Raw genomic sequence first — 22,739 nt, forward strand, 5'->3', positions numbered from 1 at the left:
GACCCATAAAGTGGATTTTGCATTTTCTCTCTTTCCTCCATTTAGGTTTATCAGGACAGATGCTTATGTGCGAGCCATTACAGAGAAGCGTGTGGTCATTACTGAGTTTGGTACATTCGCATATCCTGATCCCTGCAAGAATATCTTCTCCAGGTTGGTTCCACATGCACACATTTGAGAGCAAATTAGAAATGTCTCAAAGTTTGCAAATATTTGCAGTATTTTACCTCCAAGTTCCCCTTTTTTTTGTTACAATCCTGTATAGACTGCAGTCTTTTCCTGTTTTTTCTTCGGCTGCAGGTTTTTCACTTACTTCCAAGGTGTTGAGGTCACAGACAACTGCTTGGTGAATGTCTACCCTATTGGTGAGGATTATTATGCTGTAACAGAAACCAACTACATCACTAAAGTCAACACAGATACGCTGGAGACTCTGAAGAAGGTACATCAATAAAGTACATTGAATCTGAGACGAGAGCGAGCAATCTTTTCACCTTTACAGCTTTCGCCTTTATTTTCTGTGCAGGTCGATATGTGCAGCTATGTCAATATTAATGGAGTGACTGCCCACCCTCATATTGAGAGGGACGGTACTGTGTATAACATTGGAAACTGCATGGGGAAAGGAGCATCACTGGCCTACAATATTGTCAGGATCCCACCCACGCAGAAAGGTTTAGATAAACCCCGCATGCAACAATAACACAAACACTTGGTTTTTCATTAAATTCAGTTCAATTCAGTTCAGTTTTATTTACATAGCTCCAAATGACAACAACAGTTGCCGTAAGGTATTTTATATTGTAAGGTAGAGACCCTTCAATAATACAGAGAAAACAATCAGTAGACCCCCTGTGAGCAATCACTTGGGCGACAGTGGGAAGGAAAAACATTTTTTAAGAGGAAGAAATCTCCGACAGAGCCAGGCTCAGGGAAGTGCACCCACCTCCGAGTGTGAGGCAGGACAAAAATAACACTGAATCACGCACACAGACTCACAGACATGTGGACACACCTGTGCACGTAGGAAGGCTTGAATCTCTGATAGCTGGGGAACTGCACCACCACCTTGGACTTGTCGATCGGATCAGATTTATCTACAAAAGAAAAAGTTGTGGTGTTTTAAAGGGATCACTCACTGTTTCGAAGTCTCTGCTTGGTCCAACACTTCATAAAATCTATATGATGTTTACACTGACAGAAAATACAACCTTTTTCATAATTTATATTTTTGCACTTTAACCTTACTTTCTATGTCTGGGGTACTCACACTGTTGTATTTTAATCCGTGGGTATATATATATATACCCACGGATTAAAATACAACAGTGTGAGTACCCCAGACATAGAAAGTAAGGTTAAAGTGCAAAAATATAAATTATGAAAAAGGTTGTATTTTCTGTCAGTGTAAACATCATATAGATTTTATGAAGTGTTGGACCAAGCAGAGACTTCGAAACAGTGAGTGATCCCTTTAAAACACCACAACTTTTTCTTTTGTAGATAAATCTGATCCGATCGACAAGTCCAAGGTGGTGGTGCAGTTCCCCAGCTATCAGAGATTCAAGCCTTCCTACGTGCACAGGTGTGTCCACATGTCTGTGAGTCTGTGTGCGTGATTCAGTGTTATTTTTGTCCTGCCTCACACTCGGAGGTGGGTGCACTTCCCTGAGCCTGGCTCTGTCGGAGATTTCTTCCTCTTAAAAAATGTTTTTCCTTCCCACTGTCGCCCAAGTGATTGCTCACAGGGGGTCTACTGATTGTTTTCTCTGTATTATTGAAGGGTCTCTACCTTACAATATAAAATACCTTACGGCAACTGTTGTTGTCATTTGGAGCTATGTAAATAAAACTGAACTGAATTGAACTGAATTTAGTTGATGGGTTTTTATTGTTTTGTGTTTTTATCTACTTCAGTTTCGGCAAGACAGACAACTACTTTGTCTTTGTGGAGACTCCTGTGAAAATCAACCTGCTGAAGTTCCTGAGTGCCTGGAGTATCCGTGGCTGCAACTACATGGACTGCTTCGAATCCAATGAGAGCCAAGGAGTAAGGAGCCAAACGAATATCTTTAAATCCACAAAAAACCCACACTGGTGTTTTTGGCTGCTCTCCTTCTATAATCTCATCTGAAGCTCTGATGTTCTCTTGTAGACCCTGTTCCACATTGCCAAGAAAGACCCAGGAGAGTACATCGATCTCAAGTTTAAAGGAGCACCTATTGGCATGTTTCATCATATTAATGCCTTCGAGGACCAGGGGTTCATTGTTGTTGACCTTTGTGCTTGGAAAGGGTAACTGAAGCATTCGACCGACCGCATTTGTTTGATCCAGCAAGATTAATGCTGATGAACATTTTTGTGTTGCAGCTTTGAGTTTGTTTACAACTACCTCTGGTTGGCGAACCTGAGGGCTAACTGGGACGAGGTGAAGAAGGCAGCCATGCTCGCCCCCCAGCCGGAGGTGCGCAGATACGTCATTCCCCTGGATGTCCACAAGGTGAGCACCTTTCTCTTTCATCAGACTGATAAAATCTTCTACAAACAAATGCAAGGTTTGGTTGTTCTGACCATGATCTGGATTTGATGTAGGAGGAGCAGGGGAAGAATCTGGTGAGCCTGCCGTACACCACAGCTACAGCCACCATGTACGCTGATGGGTCGACTTGGCTTGAGCCTGAGGTGCTGTTCTCCAGTCCTCACCAAGGTGACAATGCAGCTATTTTTCAAGATGATATTTTTAGACTTTACTGAATGATTGAGTTGTGCATTGGTTTGCACTGTTGCCTCACAGCAAGAAGGTGCTGGGTTTGATTCTAGTGTGGGGCCTTTCTGTGTGGACTATGAGTACAAACATCCAAAAAGCATACACAGGGTTAACTGGTGACTGACTGTAGGTGTGAAGGTTAGCATATCTGTTCAGGGTGTAGCCTTCCTCTTGCTCTATGACAGCTCCACCCTCAATCGTAACCCTAAATAGGATAAGTGGACAAAAAGGGATGAATGGCTACTGAGTGATCTTTTGTTATTCTTTGGTTTTGTAGCTTTTGAGTTTCCTCAGATTAACTACAAGAGGTATGGCGGCAAGAATTACACATACGCCTACGCCCTGGGTCTCAACCACTTCATACCAGACAGAGTAAGAGACTAGAGCAGCAGATTTCAGACTGTGAGTGAGGAAAAATATTTTTTTTGGTTGATTTTTTTTCTTTTGATTTCTGTGTAGATCTGCAAGTTGAACGTGAAGACCAAGGAGACCTGGGTATGGCAGGAGCCCGACTCCTACCCCTCAGAGCCGTTGTTTGTACAGACTCCTGATGCTGTCGATGAGGATGACGGTAAGTCTACAGCAGTTAAAGTATAATGTTCCATGCAGTGTGTTTTAACAATTACTTGTATTGTAAGAAGTAATTTTTAAGCAAGGCTGGTGTTTGCTGTCCCCACAGGTGTGCTGCTTACCATTGTTGCAGCTCCCGGTGCCCAGAGACCAGCATACCTCCTCATCCTCAACGCCAAGGATCTTTCTGAGGTTGCCAGGGCAGAGGTGGAGTGCACTATTCCCGTCACCTTTCATGGGATGTACAAACCCTAATGATTCGTGACTCTGCATATTTCTCTGTGACCAGCTGCCACTCATTATTAGAACAATGGCACAAACTGATCATTGTGTCGAGCTGTTTTTGAGAAAGTGATTGCATGTCCTCCTTTGCAGGCAGCGTAGGCTGCTGGATGCCTTCTGAGCCATGATAATAAATCTCAACTAAAATGTCTAAGCTTGAAACTGTCAGTACTGGTAAAGAAAAAAGAGGATCTGTTCACATGATTTTTCATATAAATGGGTCATGGATGCAAAAATAAATGCGTAACTATCAATGCACTTGTTATTTTGTGTTGATCTGTTACACCATGTTCATTTGCTACTCACAGAGTGACAAAGTATTTTGCCTTTCATCTGAGGTTTAAGTTCTCTGTTGTATTGCGTTGCTTCTTTCAAATTTTTGAGCAACACTGCATTCCTGCCAGCTCCACGACTGCCTACTGAGACAAAAAGACTTTGTTTTTTATTTATGAGGGAGGAGTAAATCAAGCATTCTGTCAGTAAGCGATGCATATACGAGCAGTTCAACTAATCCTTCAGCCTAAACTCTTGAGGCATTAGTACAATTTTAATATGTTGCCACACAAAAATCTCATGGTCGCAAACGAATAGGGGACCTTTCCACGTCTGTCCTCGTGTTTGTCAAAGTTGTTTGAGTTTTAATCTAAAAACAGTAAAGGCACGCAGATCTTGCAGCACTGCAAAGCTGATTAACTGTGTCGGTTCTTATATCTGAGGAAACAAAGCGCATGTTGCAATGCATTCGTCTCAAAAGGTGCTTAAGAAATGGATGCGCAGCCTTTATATGCCACATTTTATCGTACTTAAAACAAGGATTTAAATTTGTGGTTTTTGCAATTGTAATTCCAATCTCAGATATTTGAGCGTCACATATAGAAACGCTTGAAACGGGCACCAACTGGGCTCATGTTTTCCTCGGCAGCTGATGCAAGCGGAGGAAACAAAGTGGCTTTGCCTGAGTTGCTACATCAGTCAAATCACACAGCGCTCATTATGTAGTCACGTTCTCCACTCCACTGCCAGATTTGAGGATTGCATTAATGAAAAAGCTCAAAAGGAGTGTTTTTGCTTTTGTGTTTTCTGTAATCTCTTACTTTGGTAATCACAGGGCCACAAATCTGCCCCATTATTTAGCCCACTTCACTGGCTGATGTGAGCAGTTTCGGGGTAAGTCAATGGATGCTTCTATGTTAATAAACCAAAACCGCATATCATTTTTCAATTTTTTAATTATTATTTTATTTACACAAAGGGTCCTTAGCCATCCAAAAAAACAAAACAAAAGAAGATTATAAAGAAATATTCATGAAAACACAGCAAAGGAAAGCTCAGTGAAAAAGATGATCTCAGGTTTAACTGTCAAACCATGAGAGGAAAAACTCTCACACTCTGAAAATTCAGCCAGGACAGGTTTGCACGACCAGACAGTACCAAACAGCTGGATACTTCAATACAAGATGGGTTTTACACACATAACAGAAAATGTGAAAGAGACACCAACACCACCACCACCAAAACAGCACAAGTAAAAAGTAAAGCAATAAATGTAACGTCTACTACAGAAATAAAGACAATAATGCGCAACAAAACAAAAAAGAAATGTGATCAATATTTGCGTAGAATTTAAAACTGTATTCATGTAGATTCAGAATTAACCAGCTATGCCACACAATGCTTCTTTATTAAAGGAACAGTTCAACATTATTTGCTTAGAGACAAAGGTTATCTCTGTTAGGGATGAAGCTGGATTAGGGAATGCAATTAGCTTAGCATAAAGCGTGGGAACAGCTCACCCGGCTCTGTCTACAGAGCACAAAAACCACAATAAAATTAAATCATGAAACAACTTAAATCTTGTTTGTTCATCTTCAGATGGAAACAAATGATGATGGTGAACATGCTGGTGTGGGTTTGGACTTCGGTGAGATCCAGGTTAGAACGTTCTCCCTTTGTATTTAAAATGTTGTTGATCTCTTACTTTCTGTCACAAACACACTTTTTAAATCGGTGGTGCTCATATTAACTATGGAGAAAAGCTTCATTTAATGAAGAATATGTGGGTGTTACGCCCGAGTCAGACTCAGTCTGCTCTAGAGGCTTGGTTTCAAGCATTTTTTCTACTCTTGGATCTGTATGAAGTCGGCGAGAGCAGATTTTTTAATACAGTCACGTGCACGGCTGCAGCTGCGACCACACAAGCCACAAACACGTACTGTAAATACCTTTTGTTCTAAAGGGCCAGCCAATCAGAATCCTGCAAAGTTACTCTATAAAGAAAACCCCCAAATAATCATTTGGAGTTGGAAATTAGTCCAATCAGAAATCATTAATAGATCTATGAGAAATTAAAAATTCTTCTCAACAAGAATTTGAAGAAGCTTTAATGTCAAACCATTCCTTTAAAGCTGAGCAAGCCTCTGTCCCTTCAATTACACACATACAAAGAAAAAAAGATCAAAGAAATTGCACAAAACCATGAATCACAGATTTCATGAAATGCGTGTTTAGGATTACTTCAATGTGATAAGTGACTACTGACGGCTTTAAAAACATCCTTATCAGCTATATAACTTTTGCATCTCAGGAGATAAAAGGAATGAAGTATTGATAGTGCAAGGTTATAATGTACATATATTAATATACTGTTTTACATATTGTCCTAGGAGTAAAGTGCAAATCTCTGGATCAGATGAAGAGTGTGTGCAAGCGCTTCTAATTTCCACTGACTGATCCACCTGCCCATGCACAAATGAGCCCTTTACACTGGCCGTCAGCTACAACACATCGTCTGGTCAAACATTACAAAACTCTACTTTGTTTTCCCTTGAATTCAAAATATATTTTTAGAGGAACGGCTAAAGACACATATGAAGTAGTTTTGATATAAATAAAGTACACCACTGTATACTTTTACACTTTGGGTGACTTCTGTAAAGTGTTTTCTTTTTGTAATCGTGTTTGGCTTCTTCTCTACACCAACAGTGTAAATGTCAGCAGTGTATTCCCACATATCCAAAGGGCAGGGCTACTTTAATGTGTTTAACAGATCAATATGTTTGAAAGGTCTTACTGTTGCCAACACATATCTGGCAAATCATCCGAGCATTTTCATCAATAATTTGTTCACCAAATTATTCATTTAAGTCGTGATCAGTGATGAATAAAGGTGCTGGCCGATGGGGAGAACGCCACTGAGACCCGCTCGAGTGGAAACGCAGTCACCAAACAGCTCTTTTAGACACAAATGCCACATGCTCGCTGTTAGCGGCAAAGCTGGAGAGTGCCTAGGCATGACAGAAACACAGAAACACAACCATGCAGGGTCGCTGGGACACCTGTCTTTTACCGACTTGTGTAACAGATGTTTAAGACCAGCTCAATCTGGAATCAGACCAGGGGTATGAAAGGCCAACGTTAGGTGAGTTGGAAACTTTTAAAGTGCAAGACAAAAGCCAACACTTTAATTTTTTTTTTTTCTTTCAGCTCCTCTCGCTCTATAAGAGGGCAGCTGCTGGGTTTTGGGAGCTGGAGGGGGTTTGATATATCGATTCGGTGGAAGAAGGGATGGAAAATTCAGTTGGTCTCGTAGGTGGAGAGCAGGGCAGCATCCACAGGCTCCATGCAGGAGGGGCAAGTGAAGGATCTCATAAGCCAATCATCTATACAGTCCATGTGGTAGATGTGCATACATGGCAAGAACCGGATGGGGTCCCCATAAACAAAGTCCAGCATACAGATCACGCATCTGAAAACAGATAAAACAGTCCGCGTAAACACACGACAGCAGAAATCTTCTCAGACTTTCTACATGAAGTGTTCTCCTAAACCTGAAATTATTCATGCTTTAATGTAGCGCAGTTACACGTTATCAATTCATCATTGACTGTTTAATAATAAAATGTCAAAATATTCTCCATTTATACCCTCTGATTTTCAGCTCTAAGTCACTGGAAGTTGTGACGAGACAGACCCAGCGCTCATTCTAATCTGCTTTGTTTGATCGGTCTAACTAAAACAATTACACAGCTTATGATTTTACAAATCCAATTTATAGTCAGTAGTTAATCATTAACCCATAAAAATGTCCACACAACTAAAGGTTGATTTAGACTTTGCGTTGAATTGGGGATTTATTCAGTGGTAAATCTAAGGCATTAACCTGATCTGCACCCTAGAAATTGAACTACACATGCCTGTTCAATACAGTCAAATAATCCTCTGCGTATACAGCTACTTTTTCACCACTGTTTTTAAATGTATCAGTGAGAGAATAATATTCATAGCATTAGTATAAGGAATAATAATCACCAACATAAGCATGCTCTCCTGGAGAGAGATTACTGAAACCATTGGGATGGATGTGAGGGAATGCACAAAGAAGTGGGAAAACTACAGGGACAAAAATGTTTATCCCCCCCTAAAAAACCTGACCACAACAAAGAGCAGAGACCCAGGAGGGAAAGAAGTCCCAGCATTTTATTTGTTTCGGTTGGCTGGCACTGCATGTACACTGCCGGGACACATCACATGGCTTTTAACACACAATGCACCACACACAAGAATAACTGTCAGCAACAGTGTCGGACCCTCACGAACATTATATTACAGGTTCTAAAAAAAGACTTCCCACAGGTATCCGAAATCAATTGTCGGTTATTATAGTTTTGTATTTTCTAATTAGATTTTATTTTATTTCGCTTTGACTCTTTGTTTTCAACTAATTTTAGCCACGGTACGTTTCCAGATTGGATTTGTTCGTTTCAGTTTGGTTTTTAAATTCATTTCAGTCTCATTTTCAGTCCTTTTAAAGCTACGTTCAACTGCTCTCTTATTGTCCCCAAAGGGATCACCACAGTGGATGGATCCACATGTTTGATTTGGCACAGATTTTACAACGGATGCCCTTCCTGATGTAAACCTCCCATTTACCCATGCTTGGGAACAGCACAGGCAGTGCACTAGCTTTTGACCCTCTGCTTGTGTCTTCCTCTGGTTTCAAACTGGGGCTCTTTCATGAGTAAGAACAACATGTTAACCAGTACACCATGGAGACACTAGACATTTAAAATGTTTCTACCCTTGCCCAGTCACCTAAACACATTATGCTTGCTTATGTACAACAGCAGTTATGAAAAAAACCCCACAATGCTTATTTATTAGAACAATACCTGGTGTAAGGTTTATGTCACAGCTGCCCAAAATTAACAGTATTGGTAATTACCAAAAATTATTTTCATGTTTCTGTAATGGTTAATCTATAAATATAACCAAACTCTTTAGCCAAAATAATATTTATAATATTAAGATATAAAAACTGTTATTATCCAAGAATTTTCAAATATATCATTTTACAGAAATGCAGAAAAAAAACAGCAAAGCACATCATTATTATTATTATTTGATTAAAATGGCGAACCACATTTACTTATTTATTCATACTTACTTGTATTCTTCATGTTATGCTTGATAGACTTCTGACTTGCCAGAAGTACTGTGTGTCGGTTCAAACGGATATAAAATTTAGCGTATTTGCTTAATAAATAACTATCGGTTTTGGTTTTGAATGGCTAAACAGTAAAAAGTGACGTGTAACCTCATGGTGTGGACACTAACGTGGAAGAAACCGATACTCCTGCTGCTAGTGCTGGCACAGTGTGTGTGTGTGTTGCAATTTTATAAATGGCACAAAATTACATTTAAAAGGTGATTTAACTAACAAGGTACCTGTTTAACAGTTTCTTACATCTTGTAAAAAATAAACAAAATATTTGTTTGGCCAATGTTTAACTTTGTTCAATTAAAGTGTGCTCAATTTTAAAGGTTTTCTGAGCCATTTATGTTTTTTTGAATAGCCTAATTTTTTTCTCTTGTGATGGGAAGGTTAAGTATAGGCCAATAATCTTTGTCGAAGATGTTTAGTCTACATTGGAGTGAATGTTGCTCATTTTGCTGACGAAGATGAATAAGAGAAAAGGATCAAGTAATAACATCTATATTTGCCCTATGAAAAGATTTTTATTCAAAAATGTGGTTTTTTGGTTGCTTTCAGGCTGAATCAAATTCTGTTTTTATATGTTACCTCTCCAAAAAAATCCATTCACGTGGCACTTTTGTTATGAGCATACATAGTGTTGGTATTTTTTTTTGCCATGATATAAATGTGTGGCTATACAACACAACTTCCTCCCAAAATACTAGTGAATCATGTCTTTTTGCAACAACAGTTATCTTTTGACCTCTACAGTGGCATCAGCAGTTGTGTTGTGTGTACTCTGTGGGTTTCACCAACCCAACTGTCAAAAAGATCCCACAACTGTCTGTAGATTCCTTTGTTTTTCCAATCCTATAAAAAGTTATAGGTTTTCTGGGTGTATGTGGTGTCATCAGATTTGTTCTACACAATGTCAATCAAACCTGGAAACAGCAGGTAAGCCACCTGTCAAAACTGGGGTTAAACACACCGAAACTCCAACTAGCCGTAGCCATGTGCCCTGGGTGTTTTGAAACACACTTCACAGCAGTGTTTCAAAACATCTGCACTTTGAACGCTTGACACAACATCAAAACTTCTAACTGTGCAGCTTCCTTACACACATTCCCAAAAACATGAAGCAAAAACTAATGTACACAACAATTAATACTAACACTTCTTAACTCGCTTTTTAATTTTTGAAACATAGCTCATTTCTAAAATTCCAATGCTGTCTAGCCAGCGAGGTATAATAGCAGTCTGTTAACAGCTACTTAGGAGCTCTGTCACTGGGTTTAACAGCAGTAAAGAGGCAGATGGGGGATAAACTAAAGAGACCAGAGATGCTCTAAAAAACCTGGGACCAAAAGAGGAAGTTTTTCAGTTTTGAAAATGGACTGTGGTTTTGCTTCATTTCTGGTCACTGTTACTATGTTGGACACAACAGGGAACCAGCTGAGTTAAAGGAAACATGTTACTTAAGGCTAACAGATGTTTTAACAGATGACAGAGTAATTTGTGCCACAAAAGTTGAAAGAATAAGTACAAATGCAGTTTGTTTTCAAGCTAATGAGCCAGATTTTGCTTTTGTTTGAAAACAGCTGCAACATCACATCTGACCTAAACAGAGTTTACTTCATACCCTCAGATTTTTAAGTTTATTGTTTATGTTTTATTATATCTAACCTATAATATATATACATTTCAGACAGAATAATTTTCTATTATAAGGACACACTCCTGCATTAATAATAACAATAGTGTGACACACTGTGAAACAGCCAAACTCCTAAACAACTTTGTTACGATGTACTCCTGAGAAGCAACCAGCCTGAGATCCAAAATGTCTATTCAGTTCTTAGGTTAAAAAAACGCAACCCTGTGGACCGCACCCCTGCTTGTTGTAAGCTCATCATATTTCAGAAATGTAAAATGCTCACTCTCTGATCTTCTTCTCTGAGCCATCTTGCCCTCCATCATAAACGCCCTTAGGGAGGTGCTGGATCAGGCCAATGCGCTGAGCTATGCGGATCTGCTCTTCTTCTGTCAGCTGGGTGACCAGACGAGCCTGGCTGGGTGTAGGATGGTACATGGGCATGTGAGCCTGCTCCTGGTAGCACAAACAGGAAAACAACAATATGAAACCAAAACATGTGCTTCCCCCTATAAGCTAACTGTGTGCCTGAAGAAAGTGGTCAGACTAGATTAGGCTCTGTGCTGGATAAGGTGAATAATGCAGCAGCTGTCTGGTTTGACAACTTTTGATAAATGCCTTCTGTTAACACATACTAAATGTATGATTACTTCTCAAAGGGCCACAGATATGAAACTGAGTTATCCTTTGTTATCACCACCTACTGCATGTTAGCATGTATGTTCTTAACTGACATTAACCTCACAAACTATGATGTTACTCATGTGTCGGGCATGTTCCTCTCCCCTCCCCCGGCCCTTTTGGATTAAAGCACCTGGAAGTTGAGACTCAGCAGCTGCTCACCTGGTAGGGCGGAGGTGGCTCCAGGTCCGGGTCTGTCCCGTCACCGAAACTAGCCCTGTCTGACTGGGATTCGTGGAGCAAAGAAATGTCGTCTGCTGTTGGAGACTTGAGACAGTTACCCATGTCGTCGTGTCCTTTCCTGACCCACGCCAACAAACAAGATATTTGCTGCTAAAGTTGCCCCCCTTGGCTGTTTACTTTCTACACCACAAACTGTTTAGTTACTGTTCAGCTAACTACCGCTGTGGGCACTCTTTACATGCTTATCCGTATAAAACTCCTAAGTAAAAGTTAAATACTAATAGTCTCTCTTCATGTTTAGTTGGACCTCCACCTGAAAAACAAAACAAAGAACTCCCCTCGCTAACGACAGCTAGCAGCTGAGCTAGCTACTATTTCGCTAGCCAATTGGGCGACTTCCTCTATAAGTATCGCTCATTCCTGTGTAAGACTCGCAGTCTCTGCAAAATATCTACTTTAGCTGTAACTTTGGCCGAGTCACTCAGCTGTCTGGGTGTCTGAATGTACAGACATTTCCGCCCTTTAACTTCGTGAGTATTATTTAACAGTTTGCTTCCTTGCTAGCTCTTTCTTCAGCCAAAGGATATGTTATCAGTCCGTTTCATATGACGTAGGTTGTAGTTGTGCATGCTGATTGGACATAAAGCCAAAGAAAAATAGAGCCAAAAAAATAAATAACTATTAAAAAGTATTTCTAAATATTTAATCGCTACAAAAAAGACTATATTAATATGAAGGAATACTTATAGAGTATCACAAGTATATAAATAACCTTTTTTCGAGCAGATAATTACATTTAAAGTCCTGCTTATAAGCTAATGGTTTCACTTTCCACACAGCTAACACTGTAATTCATTGCAAAAAATCTAATTTCCAGTTTTGGTGCATGCATGTGCATTATATATTTTTTACATTATACTTTTTTTAAATACATAATGTAGATTTTAGAGCACAATGCCTATATATGTTTAGTTCATGACTTTTTAGCTGTGTTACAGCCCTCTCGTCTCTGGCTATTTAAACCTCATCTGAAGCTGAAATTAGGTAATATGTCAAATAGTTAGGGGAGGGGTTGGGAACATTACTGATACATCTGGGTGCACCTTTTTCCACATGTAAGGTGTTAACAAGTTGTTTGTTATCCAGAATGGGGTTTTGTTTGTTTGTTTTTTTCATTTGTTAGTTGCATTTTAAATGATTATATCTCACGTGTGCACATGATTAAATCACATGACATTTAGTCATTTGGGACTAAGTAACAGATTTGTGGAAGAACTACAGAGAAACTTTTCCTGATAATATTTCTTAACTTTCTCTGAAGTAAGTTGTTGTAACTTTAGCAGTAATATTTTCCACAGTGTTTGGACTGGTGCTTCTAATAAACTGAGTGCACCTATTCAAACCCTTCCTTCACTCTCTGACCTCTTTACAGCCTCTCTTTCACCAGACTCTCTATTTGCAAACACTGACTTTATAATATATACACAGGAGACCCCATTATTACATTTCATAGTGACTCAGAGAGAAAAATAATCAATGCACCAAAGGATATTGGTGGGAGTCCAAGGCAATAAACTCGGGTAACACTTTATAATACGGCCTGCGACTAAGAATGTTATTCCCCTGTAATCAAATGGAATTCCAGTGTATTTGATTTGAAATTACCCTTTTTGCAATTATATTTACCTACAAATATTTAATGGTAGATACACTATAATAAGGGGTTAACAAGTTGGGTTGGTGTTACAGGATACTCAGATATAATTATAATTTAAATTGTGCATAAATCATTTTAAGTACTGTGTAATTTCCTGGTAATTTAGCAGAAATACAATATTTCTCTATCTTTCATTTTAAATATGTTGTACTTTTTGGGATTCAGACCATATCATGAAGTGGTTTAAATTTCCCCAACTTCCAGGTATTTTACAGGAAAGGAGACACAATTATGTAAGTAATAACTTAAGTACAGCATTACTAATTTTAAATAGTTTGTTAATCTTGTAGAGAAACAATATTTCTCAGTCTTACATTGTAGGTACGCTGTACTTCTCAGGGAGTGGGCTTTAATATGAAATGGATTAATGTTATATTTTTGCATCTTTTTTTTTTTACATCATCATTTAATATTCATTATGTTCAATGTGAATGATGGATTTTCTATAATTCAGTTTACATTTTTTACTAACTCTTTCTTACAGGATAATATGTCTCTCCTTTCCTGTAAAATACTCAGAAGTTGGGCAAGTTTGCCTGTAATACACAAAAGTACAGCATACCTTTGAGTTAAGTACTTATGGTCCAAAATGGGGAAATAGTGTTTGTTTTTCTGCTAATTTACCAGGAAATTATGCAGTTCTTAAATTTACATATGCACTACTGCACTTAGTTTAATTATTTGTTTCCTGTAAAAGCCTGACTTGTTACTACCTTACTCTAGTGTTCCTACCTTCAAGCATTTGTATATTAATATGATTTTCTTTACATACATTGAAATTCCACTCAATTTCAGGGTATTTACACCCTTAGTCACGGGCCATTTTATAAATGCCAGGGCCAGCTGATAAAGCCTCTGTGAGCAATTGCACCACCCAGCCATCACGTGAGCTATTGAGGTCATCTGAGGCAAAGTGTCAATGGGCGCTGGAAGGGATCTTAGGACTACATTGTAGGTGGCTGGCAGTTGATCAGCCACCATCTATGGCAAGGATGGTCATTCAGTGTCTTACAGGGGTTTTATCTGTTGGCCCCAGTGACTCCTTTTTTCACTCCTCGGCTTAGGTGGCAATTCAAAAGATAAATAGTTTGTTAGTGACTCTTGGGACCATCTCCAATGCGCCACCCCACACTGGGGGTTTACTGCCTGGAACTCTCAACCATCTGAAGCCTCTTGGATGAGAGGCGAAATGTCTTCACAAACTTACAAAAGTCCAATTGCCTTCTTTTCAAGCTCTCAAGGAGTAGAGGTAGTGTAGGTGGAAGAGTTTAAATACCTGGGGTCAGTCATCCAAAGCAATGGACAGTGCGCAAGAGGTGGAGAAGAGAGTGGAGGCAGTGTGGAGCAGGTGGAGACAAGTGTCAAGGGTGATTTCTAACAGATGAACAGCAGCAAGAGTAAAAGCCAAGGTTTACAAGATGGTAGTGAGAACTGCTATTGTGTAGGTTTAGAAGAAGACAGCAGGCTGAGCTGAAAATGCTCAGATTTTCACTGAGAGTGAGCAGGATGGACAAAATTAGAAATGAGTACGTCAGAGGGACAGCTCGGGTTGAGCGGTTTGGACACAAAGTTAGAGAAACAAGGCTAGGCATGTGCGGGATAGTGGATATACTTGATGAATCATATCTGTATTTCCATGTATGTTAGCACGTTTCAATAAACTTCTGTGCTTGTTTGCTGTTTTCCTTGCAAAATATGTACTTGAATTAAATGTACAGACTGACAGTTTCCAGTTGCACTCGGACTGGTTTTTAATTGCAGTGCTCAAGATGTCACAAAGCTTTCTGATGTCTCACTTGGCCTCCTAAATGAGAAATAAAAAGATAAACAGTAACAATGGCAACTTGTGAACACCTTTATTTGTATATACAACTATTTTACACATAAAAACCCACAAAGTATTTGCATTCCAGGAACTCCAAGTTTTTGGTTAAGTGAGTTTCACAGAATTGGCCTTCATCAGGCAAATAAAACAAATACACAAACCTTAAAATGAGTATTTTCCAAGGATTCCTTTACGTTTAAAGCTCATCAGCTGACACTGTTTTCATTTTTTGTCCCTCTCTCTCTACATAATACAAACAGCATAATTTCTCTGTACATTATTTGTAAGTAATAGAGCAATATGGAGATTTGAAGCAAAATGCATCGTGGTGTGTCTGCAGTGTTCATATATGGTTCGTATAATATTCACAGTTTAAAAAAAAAAAAAACAGAACAAAACTGAAACTAGATGAAAATATTTTGTATTCATGGCAAACAATTAAACATCCTGTTTAATTATGGTTGGGAAAAATTCTCATTTAAAGGATTTTTTTTGGACTGGTAAAAATAAAAGTTTAATACCATCTCCAAAGGATAATTAAAAGTCTGCAAATATCTGAGGTTCGGTGGTGGCATGGCTTTACATAACACTGCATGGTGAAATAACAAATAAGCATCATATTCTATGTTATTCTATAACTGTATTCATTTCTCACAACTTATTATGTTCAATAGCAAAAAGAAAAAAACGATGGGGGAAAATCAGGCAGTTTTCCCTCCTCACATTCATTCATACTGTAAAAAAAATCCAGCATCATTGAGTGTTACTTATTAGTATCCACATTGTCTGGTAAGTATCAGATCGCCTCCTCATGATGGCTTGCTGTGTCGATCTGGTCTAATTTATATATGGGGATGGTGTAATGATCACAATGTATTTACAAAACAATAGATTTATAAGAAAATGTAGTTACATATTCACACACCCCACAGATAAATACTGTTTAGAGCAACACTGAATCATTGAGCAACATCTCCAGAAAATGAAAATACCTATTGACACAAATGACATAATTTGACCCATCCATTTGTTTTTTTGTGACATATTATTACTCTCTATCATCAAGTACAAGTCAGGAAATAGACCTTATTTATTGTCAGTGTTCTGTGTGAATTGGCAACTACAGTTTCAGGAAGTATTGTTCTTCGTCATTTTGGATTTTTTTTTTTACCAAACATCCAGCGGGCTCGCGGCCTTGAAGCACTGATGCAGAAAGAGTCGCATTAACCTTCGCTCTGGATGCGGTCATACAGCGTCCTGTGACACCTCTCTGGCATTCTGTTTCCTCCGTTCATGTTGCGCCTCCTGTCCCTAGCACCTGTCGTCCTCCTCTGTGTCGCTTAGAGGGTCACAACTAGCGACTGAGGTTGTCTGTGCCAGACGCTTTCGAAAGTGTCCGTTGGGGACTTGCCAGCCAGTCCGCGAGCGTGGACGGGCCGTGCTGATGGTGTTTGAGCGTCCCAGGCTGCAGGCCACGGCCGCCTCGAAGGTCAACGTTTCCATGGGACCAGAGGGGTCTGGGCTGTGGTCGTCCTCTTGCAAAGCCAGGAAGGGCTCAGAAGGGTAGCGTCGAGGTGGGGATGTGCGCCGGGTGGCCTCACTTTGCCTCTCCCCTGGGACTCCCTCTTGGCTCTTCCGTGTGGGTTTGCTCCGCCTCATGGTCTCAGGGCTGCCCGGTTCATCCTCATCTTCACCGATGGAGGCTTGTGTGCGACACACGAGGGGGGAGTAGGAGATGTGAGGGCGAGAGCGGGTTGGAGTTTGCGATAGAGGTCGTCGGCCACTGGGAGTGCTGGACTCAGATGTGGATGGCATCGGACTGTCTGAGCTGTTGCCCTGAAAGCGAAAGTAAAGAATAAATTAATCAACAATTGCCAATAACAACATTTTAAAGACAACTTATTATGTTTTACGTTTTTTCTGCCCATTTTGAATGTGTGGCCTGCTCTCTTGATTTACATGAGTGGTGGAAATGGTCTTCTGCTGTTTTCAGAACAGCAGGTGATTTTTCTGATGTGTTCTTCTCTTCTTATCAGTATTTGGGTATCCACTGTACATGATGGTGAACCCCACTGCACGGGTCTCTGAATTGTTAAGTTAAATTGTATATGAATGAATAGACTCTGACCATAAAGGGATGGACATGGTCATCAGAAATACTCAGGTAAGATGTGATTTTTAAATGATGCTCAGATGGTACTAATGGGTCCAACTGATCTGTGCATTCATGTTGATCCTTACCCAACCATCCAAATGTTACAGCAGAAACTGAGACTCAATAAACCAGGCAACATTTTTCCATTCTTCTTCAATTTTGGTGAGCCTGTGAGAATTGTAGCCTCAGTTTCCTGTTGTTAGTTCATAGGAGGGGTGCCTGGTGCAGTCTTCTGCTGCTGTCTTCTGCTTTAAGGTTCAGAGATGCTTTTCTGCATATCGTTAGCTTCATAGCATAAGTGCCTAAGTCATTTTTTGGTCAAATTGAGATTTTTGCCTAACTTTACTCCCCTACCACTGCTGCATCAGTTTTTTCTTGTTTTCCGAAAACACAAAAAAATGACTTAGGCACTTATGCTATGAAGCTAACGATATGTTGGTTGTAAGAAGTGGTTATTTGGGTTATTGTGGCTTTTCTATCAGCTCAAAGCAGTCTAGATATTCTCGTCTGACATCTAACATCAACAAGGCATTTTCTTTCAGTGAACTGCCACTCACTGGATATTTTATCTTTCTCAGGTCTGTAAATGGAAAATTATAGTAGATCAGCAGTTACTGAAATACTGGCACCAACAGCCTTCAAAGTCCTCATTCTGATGCTCGGTTTAAACCTCTGCAGATTATCTTGACCATGTCTACATGCCTAAATGGATTGTGTGGCTGCCATGTGATGGGCTGATTGGATATTTGTGTTAATGATTAGTTAAATAGGTATACCTACCTGTTTATCTTGGGGATCTGCTCGTTCTACGCTCGAGGATCTTGAGGGCTGCAAGCTTCTTTCCTCTGAATTACAACGAGACGTGTCTGGAGACAGGAGGTGGCAGCGTTCCTTGGAGCGACCGCGCTCCCTGTCGCCACGCTCAGAGCGAGAAACTAAAGGGACATTCAGGAAAGAGTGCAACAGGAAATGCAAAAATACAAGGGAGCAAAAAAGAAAAAGAAGAAAAGGAAAATAAAGATATAAATGTCATAGGACTACATTCAATTCAGCTCTTCATTATCTATGAACACAGTTGCCTAACAGCAGGCGAGCAGGACTAACCAGCAGCCTTATAGCTCTTATGACGAGGTCGATAGACTCGCTCGGGGCTTTTCTCCTCTTGCCAAAGTCCATTCACACATTGATCTGCAACAGTGGAGACTGATCGCTTCATGGAGCCACTAGAAACCTCTGCCTGCTTGAAGTTAAAAACACACACAACAAACATAGAAAAACAGGGCACAAACACAAGGAAATAAGTAAGCATACTTCTGTTACCAGCAGATTATTTGATCCAAACAATAAAAATGATATTTCATGCTTTAGCCAGTGCAAAAGTGCAGTGCAGCCTAAAAGATTTGAGAGGTTTAGTCTTTCCTTTACTCTGTGGTTGAAAGTAATGGTCATAACAAGATGAGGCAACAGCATTCGAAGATCACAGCCCGTTCTAGCAACTCATTGGACCTTATTCAGCCTCCCAAAGTAACAAATGTCGAAACAAAACTCTACTGATCTGAACTTCTCAGCATCACGTGCACTTAAGGAACGACAGACTTTGGCATAAGAGCCCATGCAGCCCCTGACGTCCTCGAGATCCAGCCCAGAAGCCGTGTCATGGGAGATGTGTGTACCTGCGACTCTACAGCCAGACGAGGCATGGAAGAGGCCCGCACACACAGGCCCCTCCCTAGTGGAAGCTCCAGTGGGGCTTCAATCCCCCTACTGCACTCGCCCACCTAGGTGTGTACAGAAACAAGAGAGGAAGCGCAAGGAAATACAGAGCACCAATCAGGCTCATCCCTGCCAGGACTCCCGCTGTGTATGGACATCTTGTTTAGTTGAGAGGAGGGGCAGACAAGCCATTTCATCACTGACAAAAGTACTATCTATCAGAGCCATCTCCATCGCCATCCAGTCAAAAGCCATTCCAGCCAAAAACAGACGGAGAACTTGCAACAGGAAAACTGACTTCAAGGAGGAGCAGAAACAGAGTGCGGTCGTAAAAGAGGAGCAAGGAGTGAAGAAAAAGAAAAACAGACAACAAAGATATCAGCTCACATCGAAAAATTGACTTTTTCAGCTTGGAAGTGCATTCAGTCATGCATGTTTAGGTGTTAATGGCTATACAAACAGAGCCAGACAACGCCTGTCTGAGGGCCAAATGCATTCCTCTGCAAATTAAGTATTCCAGATCAACTTTATATCATTCAACTGACAAGCAGTAGAGACCATTAAAACCAGACAGTAGAGACACAGCAGACATCTACAGTTTGACAATCTCCCTTTGCTCTGACTCCAACTTCCACAGGAATAAAACACAGGAGCACAGACAGCAGCGATGCGGTGCCCTGCAAGGCACTGAGAAAACGGCATCAGTCATCACATGTTTATACAATTTTTGTGGCGTTACACCTAAACAAACACTTTGCTTTATTACATTTTTATGTAAAACTCTTTGCTGTGAGGACAGTGATTCCCAAACTGATGGTCAGGATCCTGAAGAGGTTACAAAATAGGAAGTGCACAAAAGAAAAGCTGCATTTTCAAGTTATCTCGTGTTGGAGAACAGCATGCCGTGCCATCAGAGCCACTCTGCGAAACTGCTCATAAAAATTAAAATAAACAAAACAAAAACACACCTTTATTCAAATTTTGCTGATCCCACCTTCAAGGTGATGCCAGTGAGCAGCGCTGCCAGTCTGAGACAGTGAATTCATTCACTGGGGGATGAATTCATGGTGCAAACCTCCATGAATGTTCAACAAACATGGTTCTGGTGGAATTGTGATTTCTTCCACTGAGAGCTGCTGTTTGGTTGCTGGTTCGCAGCTGGTTTCCCAGCTCTTATGCTCTGTTGATCCTCGAATAAAAGACAGCCAATTTGACACAGAAGATGATGTTTCCTTGCTAAGCAAGTTTGGAGTTTGAAAAAGGAGTTTGAGGGAGAGATTTTTAAAAAGCAGTTGTCCTGGAAGTGATCCAGAGGTGCACAAAGACATGATGTTAAGAGGGAGATCACATTTAAATCAGGTATGATTTTTTGATTTTTGATGGCTGGAGTCGCTGAATTTTTCGATGACACCTCTGGAGTTAAAAGTAAAAGATATAATATATGCAATAAAGTATTTGCTTTTGTTTATTTGCTCTGGCATATTAAAGCTAAGCAGCACACTGATGCTACGGTAACATTTATTCATAAGATCAAAGCAGCAGAAAAGCTCTGCTTTCAAGTGCAAATTACTCTGAGTCAAAAACTACATCAATTAAAAGGTCAGAGCATTGCCAAAAAGCCTGCCATGGGGATAATGTTTTATGTTTTACAATTATATTGGTCCTTTGTCTTACCAGATTCTGTTGACTGGTATCAACGTCAGAGCTCATGGGCTCCAAAAACAGCTCCTGAGGTGAAATGGGGCTCAAAGCCACAAAGCCTCCCCTGGTCCTGTGTCAAGATGGAGAAAAACAGTAAGCAAAGGCATTCAGAATCACACATAAGTACAGACTGTTGCAAGCATTTGCAGACTCACAGGGCTGAACCAGCACTGTGCGGCATCATTGGCAGTGGCTGGTTAGACAGAATGTCCTCGGGGAGAGCAGAAGCATCCAGACGCTTGAACATCAAGCTACTCTTCTGAAATGAGACAAATACAGAAAAGACTGAAGACGTCTTCGTGACAACTTTGTGTTAATTTAGCTAATTATAGGCCAACCTCCAACCTTTCTTTTATCTGAAAAACTCTTCAAAGATCAATTGTAAAACAGCTAAATGATCATCTGCAGAGCAATGTTTTATTTGAAGAGTTTCAGTCAGCTTTCAGACTTTATCACAGTACAGACGTCACTTAAGTGAAGGTTACAAATGATCTTCTTATGTTCTCTGACAGTGGCTTATCCTGTTATCCTGTTTAATACTGTTGGCCATAATATTTTATTATAGAGATTAGAGCATGCTATAGGTATTAAAGGTACTGCGCTGCAGTGGTCTGAATCATATCTAATAGACTCCAATTTGTTCATGTAAATTGTGAGTCTTCCTCACACTCTCAGGTTAATTATGGAGTTCCACAGGTTTCTATGCTGGGACCATTTCTGTTTACAAAATACATGCTTCCCTCTCTCCTAAATCGCTCTTTACTCTCTTAATCACCTAAGACTGAAGTTATTTTATGGTGCTAAAAATCTTAGAAATATGGTGTCTAATCAGATGCTTACTCTAGATGTCATTAACTTGGCCTCCATTAACACTGTGAGGACTCTTGGACTAATTTTAGACCAGGATGTGTCTTTTATTGTGCATATTAAACATATATGTAGAACTAAGGTCTTGTATTTGCACAGTATGTCTGAAATTAGAAACATCCTGTCTTTAACATGGCCAAAGAGCAAGTACTCGCTATGAGGGAAAAGCTCGGACACAGAGCTGCTCTGAACACTTCATTTTTGGCCCTGTAGGACATCGGTGATAGGAGATATCATTAATATGGTCAAGAATTTTTTTAAGGAATGGTAAATAACAAAAGAAACCTAAACTTAAAGCAATCAGGAACTGGATATATAATAGGTCCCCTTTAAAGGTCAGGTGAGATGGCTTACTCTACCTCCTGAACAAACTGGGTGCAAAAAAAAGTAAATTTATAAAAAACTAAAGTTACAAAAAAGAAGGTGTCACAGAGTTCATAGTGACGTGCTGAGCAGACCTGAGCCTCCAGCTGCTGCCTGAGCTTCTTGGCTTTGTTCTGTTTGAAGTAATCCATTATCATCATCGAAGCGTAGATCTTCCCGACCGTCATGTCAGTATCTGTGAGAGCAGGAGCACTCCATTAGTTGTCACTGCTCATCTCTCAGCATTACAGTGAGAATCACCTTCTTAGTTAGAGCCAGACCTTTGTTGATAGGTACCAGTAGGTCCAATGTCTTCTGGGGCAGATAAGGCCAAATAATACTGATCTCCTTTTGCAGCTCAGTATCCAGAGCGATACGGTCCTCACCACCTGAGACAAACACTCACCTTTAACCATTTTTTTTAATGATGCATTGTTGACGGAACAAAATGTGAAATCTGAAGACATTAACTGCTCAGCAAAACAAAAGAAAAGCCGATAAATGATAACTAAAGCAATCACAACCCTAACCCCGAGCTATTTTGATATCCAGAGCTGTGCGGATGAGTGACATCAGAGTTGAGGTGAAGTGGACGGTCATGTCCTCATCCACGGGCATGTTCATCAACACTAACCTCTGCCAGAGACAAAGACAAAGAAGGAGGGAAAGTTTCTATGTTAGACCGTAAACCAATACCTCCAGCGACCTTTTAAATCACATAAAAACACACAGCAGCCACACATATGCTCATAACCACTGACTTCTTTAACTTCACAAAGACCAATCATTTG

General features: G+C 40.1%; 3 protein-coding genes across 11 annotated transcripts in view; 1 reads left to right on the plus strand and 2 right to left on the minus strand.

The window, feature by feature from the left end:
- The window catches only part of rpe65a (retinoid isomerohydrolase RPE65 a), a 5,894-nt gene extending 2,021 nt beyond the window's left edge, over positions 1 to 3,873 (plus strand). The window contains exons 7-14 of the mRNA XM_005912639.2: positions 1,504 to 1,585; positions 1,918 to 2,050; positions 2,156 to 2,295; positions 2,371 to 2,500; positions 2,593 to 2,707; positions 3,045 to 3,139; positions 3,227 to 3,338; positions 3,447 to 3,873. Coding sequence (XP_005912701.1) covers positions 1,504 to 1,585; positions 1,918 to 2,050; positions 2,156 to 2,295; positions 2,371 to 2,500; positions 2,593 to 2,707; positions 3,045 to 3,139; positions 3,227 to 3,338; positions 3,447 to 3,592 — 953 coding nt within the window. The 3' untranslated portion in view covers positions 3,593 to 3,873. The remainder of the gene's footprint in view (positions 1 to 1,503; positions 1,586 to 1,917; positions 2,051 to 2,155; positions 2,296 to 2,370; positions 2,501 to 2,592; positions 2,708 to 3,044; positions 3,140 to 3,226; positions 3,339 to 3,446) is intronic.
- Positions 3,874 to 6,269: 2,396 nt separating this feature from the next.
- Positions 6,270 to 12,218, minus strand: LOC102306222 (RING finger protein 11). Its single transcript, XM_005912638.3, has 3 exons — positions 11,587 to 12,218; positions 11,030 to 11,199; positions 6,270 to 7,364 (listed from the first exon to the last, which is right to left on the minus strand). The coding sequence occupies exons 1-3, from the start codon at positions 11,707 to 11,709 to the stop codon at positions 7,193 to 7,195; spliced, it is 465 nt and encodes a 154-aa protein (XP_005912700.1). The 5' UTR covers positions 11,710 to 12,218; the 3' UTR covers positions 6,270 to 7,192.
- Positions 12,219 to 15,165: 2,947 nt separating this feature from the next.
- Positions 15,166 to 22,739, minus strand: part of cacna1eb (calcium channel, voltage-dependent, R type, alpha 1E subunit b) — a 73,056-nt gene continuing 65,482 nt past the window's right edge. For 6 of the 9 annotated variants that reach the window (XM_042219638.1, XM_042219631.1, XM_042219625.1 and 3 more), the window contains 9 exons: positions 22,479 to 22,584; positions 22,230 to 22,337; positions 22,044 to 22,144; positions 20,874 to 20,977; positions 20,692 to 20,788; positions 18,978 to 19,082; positions 18,409 to 18,544; positions 18,085 to 18,239; positions 15,166 to 16,985 (listed from right to left, as the gene is read on the minus strand). In XM_042219638.1, the coding sequence (XP_042075572.1) occupies positions 16,461 to 16,985; positions 18,085 to 18,239; positions 18,409 to 18,544; positions 18,978 to 19,082; positions 20,692 to 20,788; positions 20,874 to 20,977; positions 22,044 to 22,144; positions 22,230 to 22,337; positions 22,479 to 22,584 (1,437 nt within the window). In that variant the 3' untranslated portion in view covers positions 15,166 to 16,460. The remainder of the gene's footprint in view (positions 16,986 to 18,084; positions 18,240 to 18,408; positions 18,545 to 18,977; positions 19,083 to 20,691; positions 20,789 to 20,873; positions 20,978 to 22,043; positions 22,145 to 22,229; positions 22,338 to 22,478; positions 22,585 to 22,739) is intronic. The other 3 variants (XM_042219612.1, XM_014332420.2, XM_042219639.1) reach the window with 3 other exon arrangements.

This window comes from Haplochromis burtoni, unplaced genomic scaffold (genome assembly GCF_018398535.1).
Source record: "Haplochromis burtoni strain Fernald_Lab_line unplaced genomic scaffold, NCSU_Asbu1 Contig_3, whole genome shotgun sequence".
Lineage (NCBI taxonomy): Eukaryota > Metazoa > Chordata > Actinopteri > Cichliformes > Cichlidae > Haplochromis > Haplochromis burtoni.

Bases quoted from the DNA above. Each gene is read 5' to 3' on its own strand.
- LOC102306222 (XM_005912638.3), bottom strand. From the start codon at position 11,709: ATGGGTAACTGTCTCAAGTCTCCAACAGCAGACGACATTTCTTTGCTC. The intron at 11,200-11,586 runs GTGAGCAGCTGC...TTGTGCTACCAG, and splicing joins AGCCACCTCCGCCCTACCAG to GAGCAGGCTCACATGCCCAT. The intron at 7,365-11,029 runs GTGAGCATTTTA...ATCTGTTTTCAG, and splicing joins TCAGAGAAGAAGATCAGAGA to ATGCGTGATCTGTATGCTGG.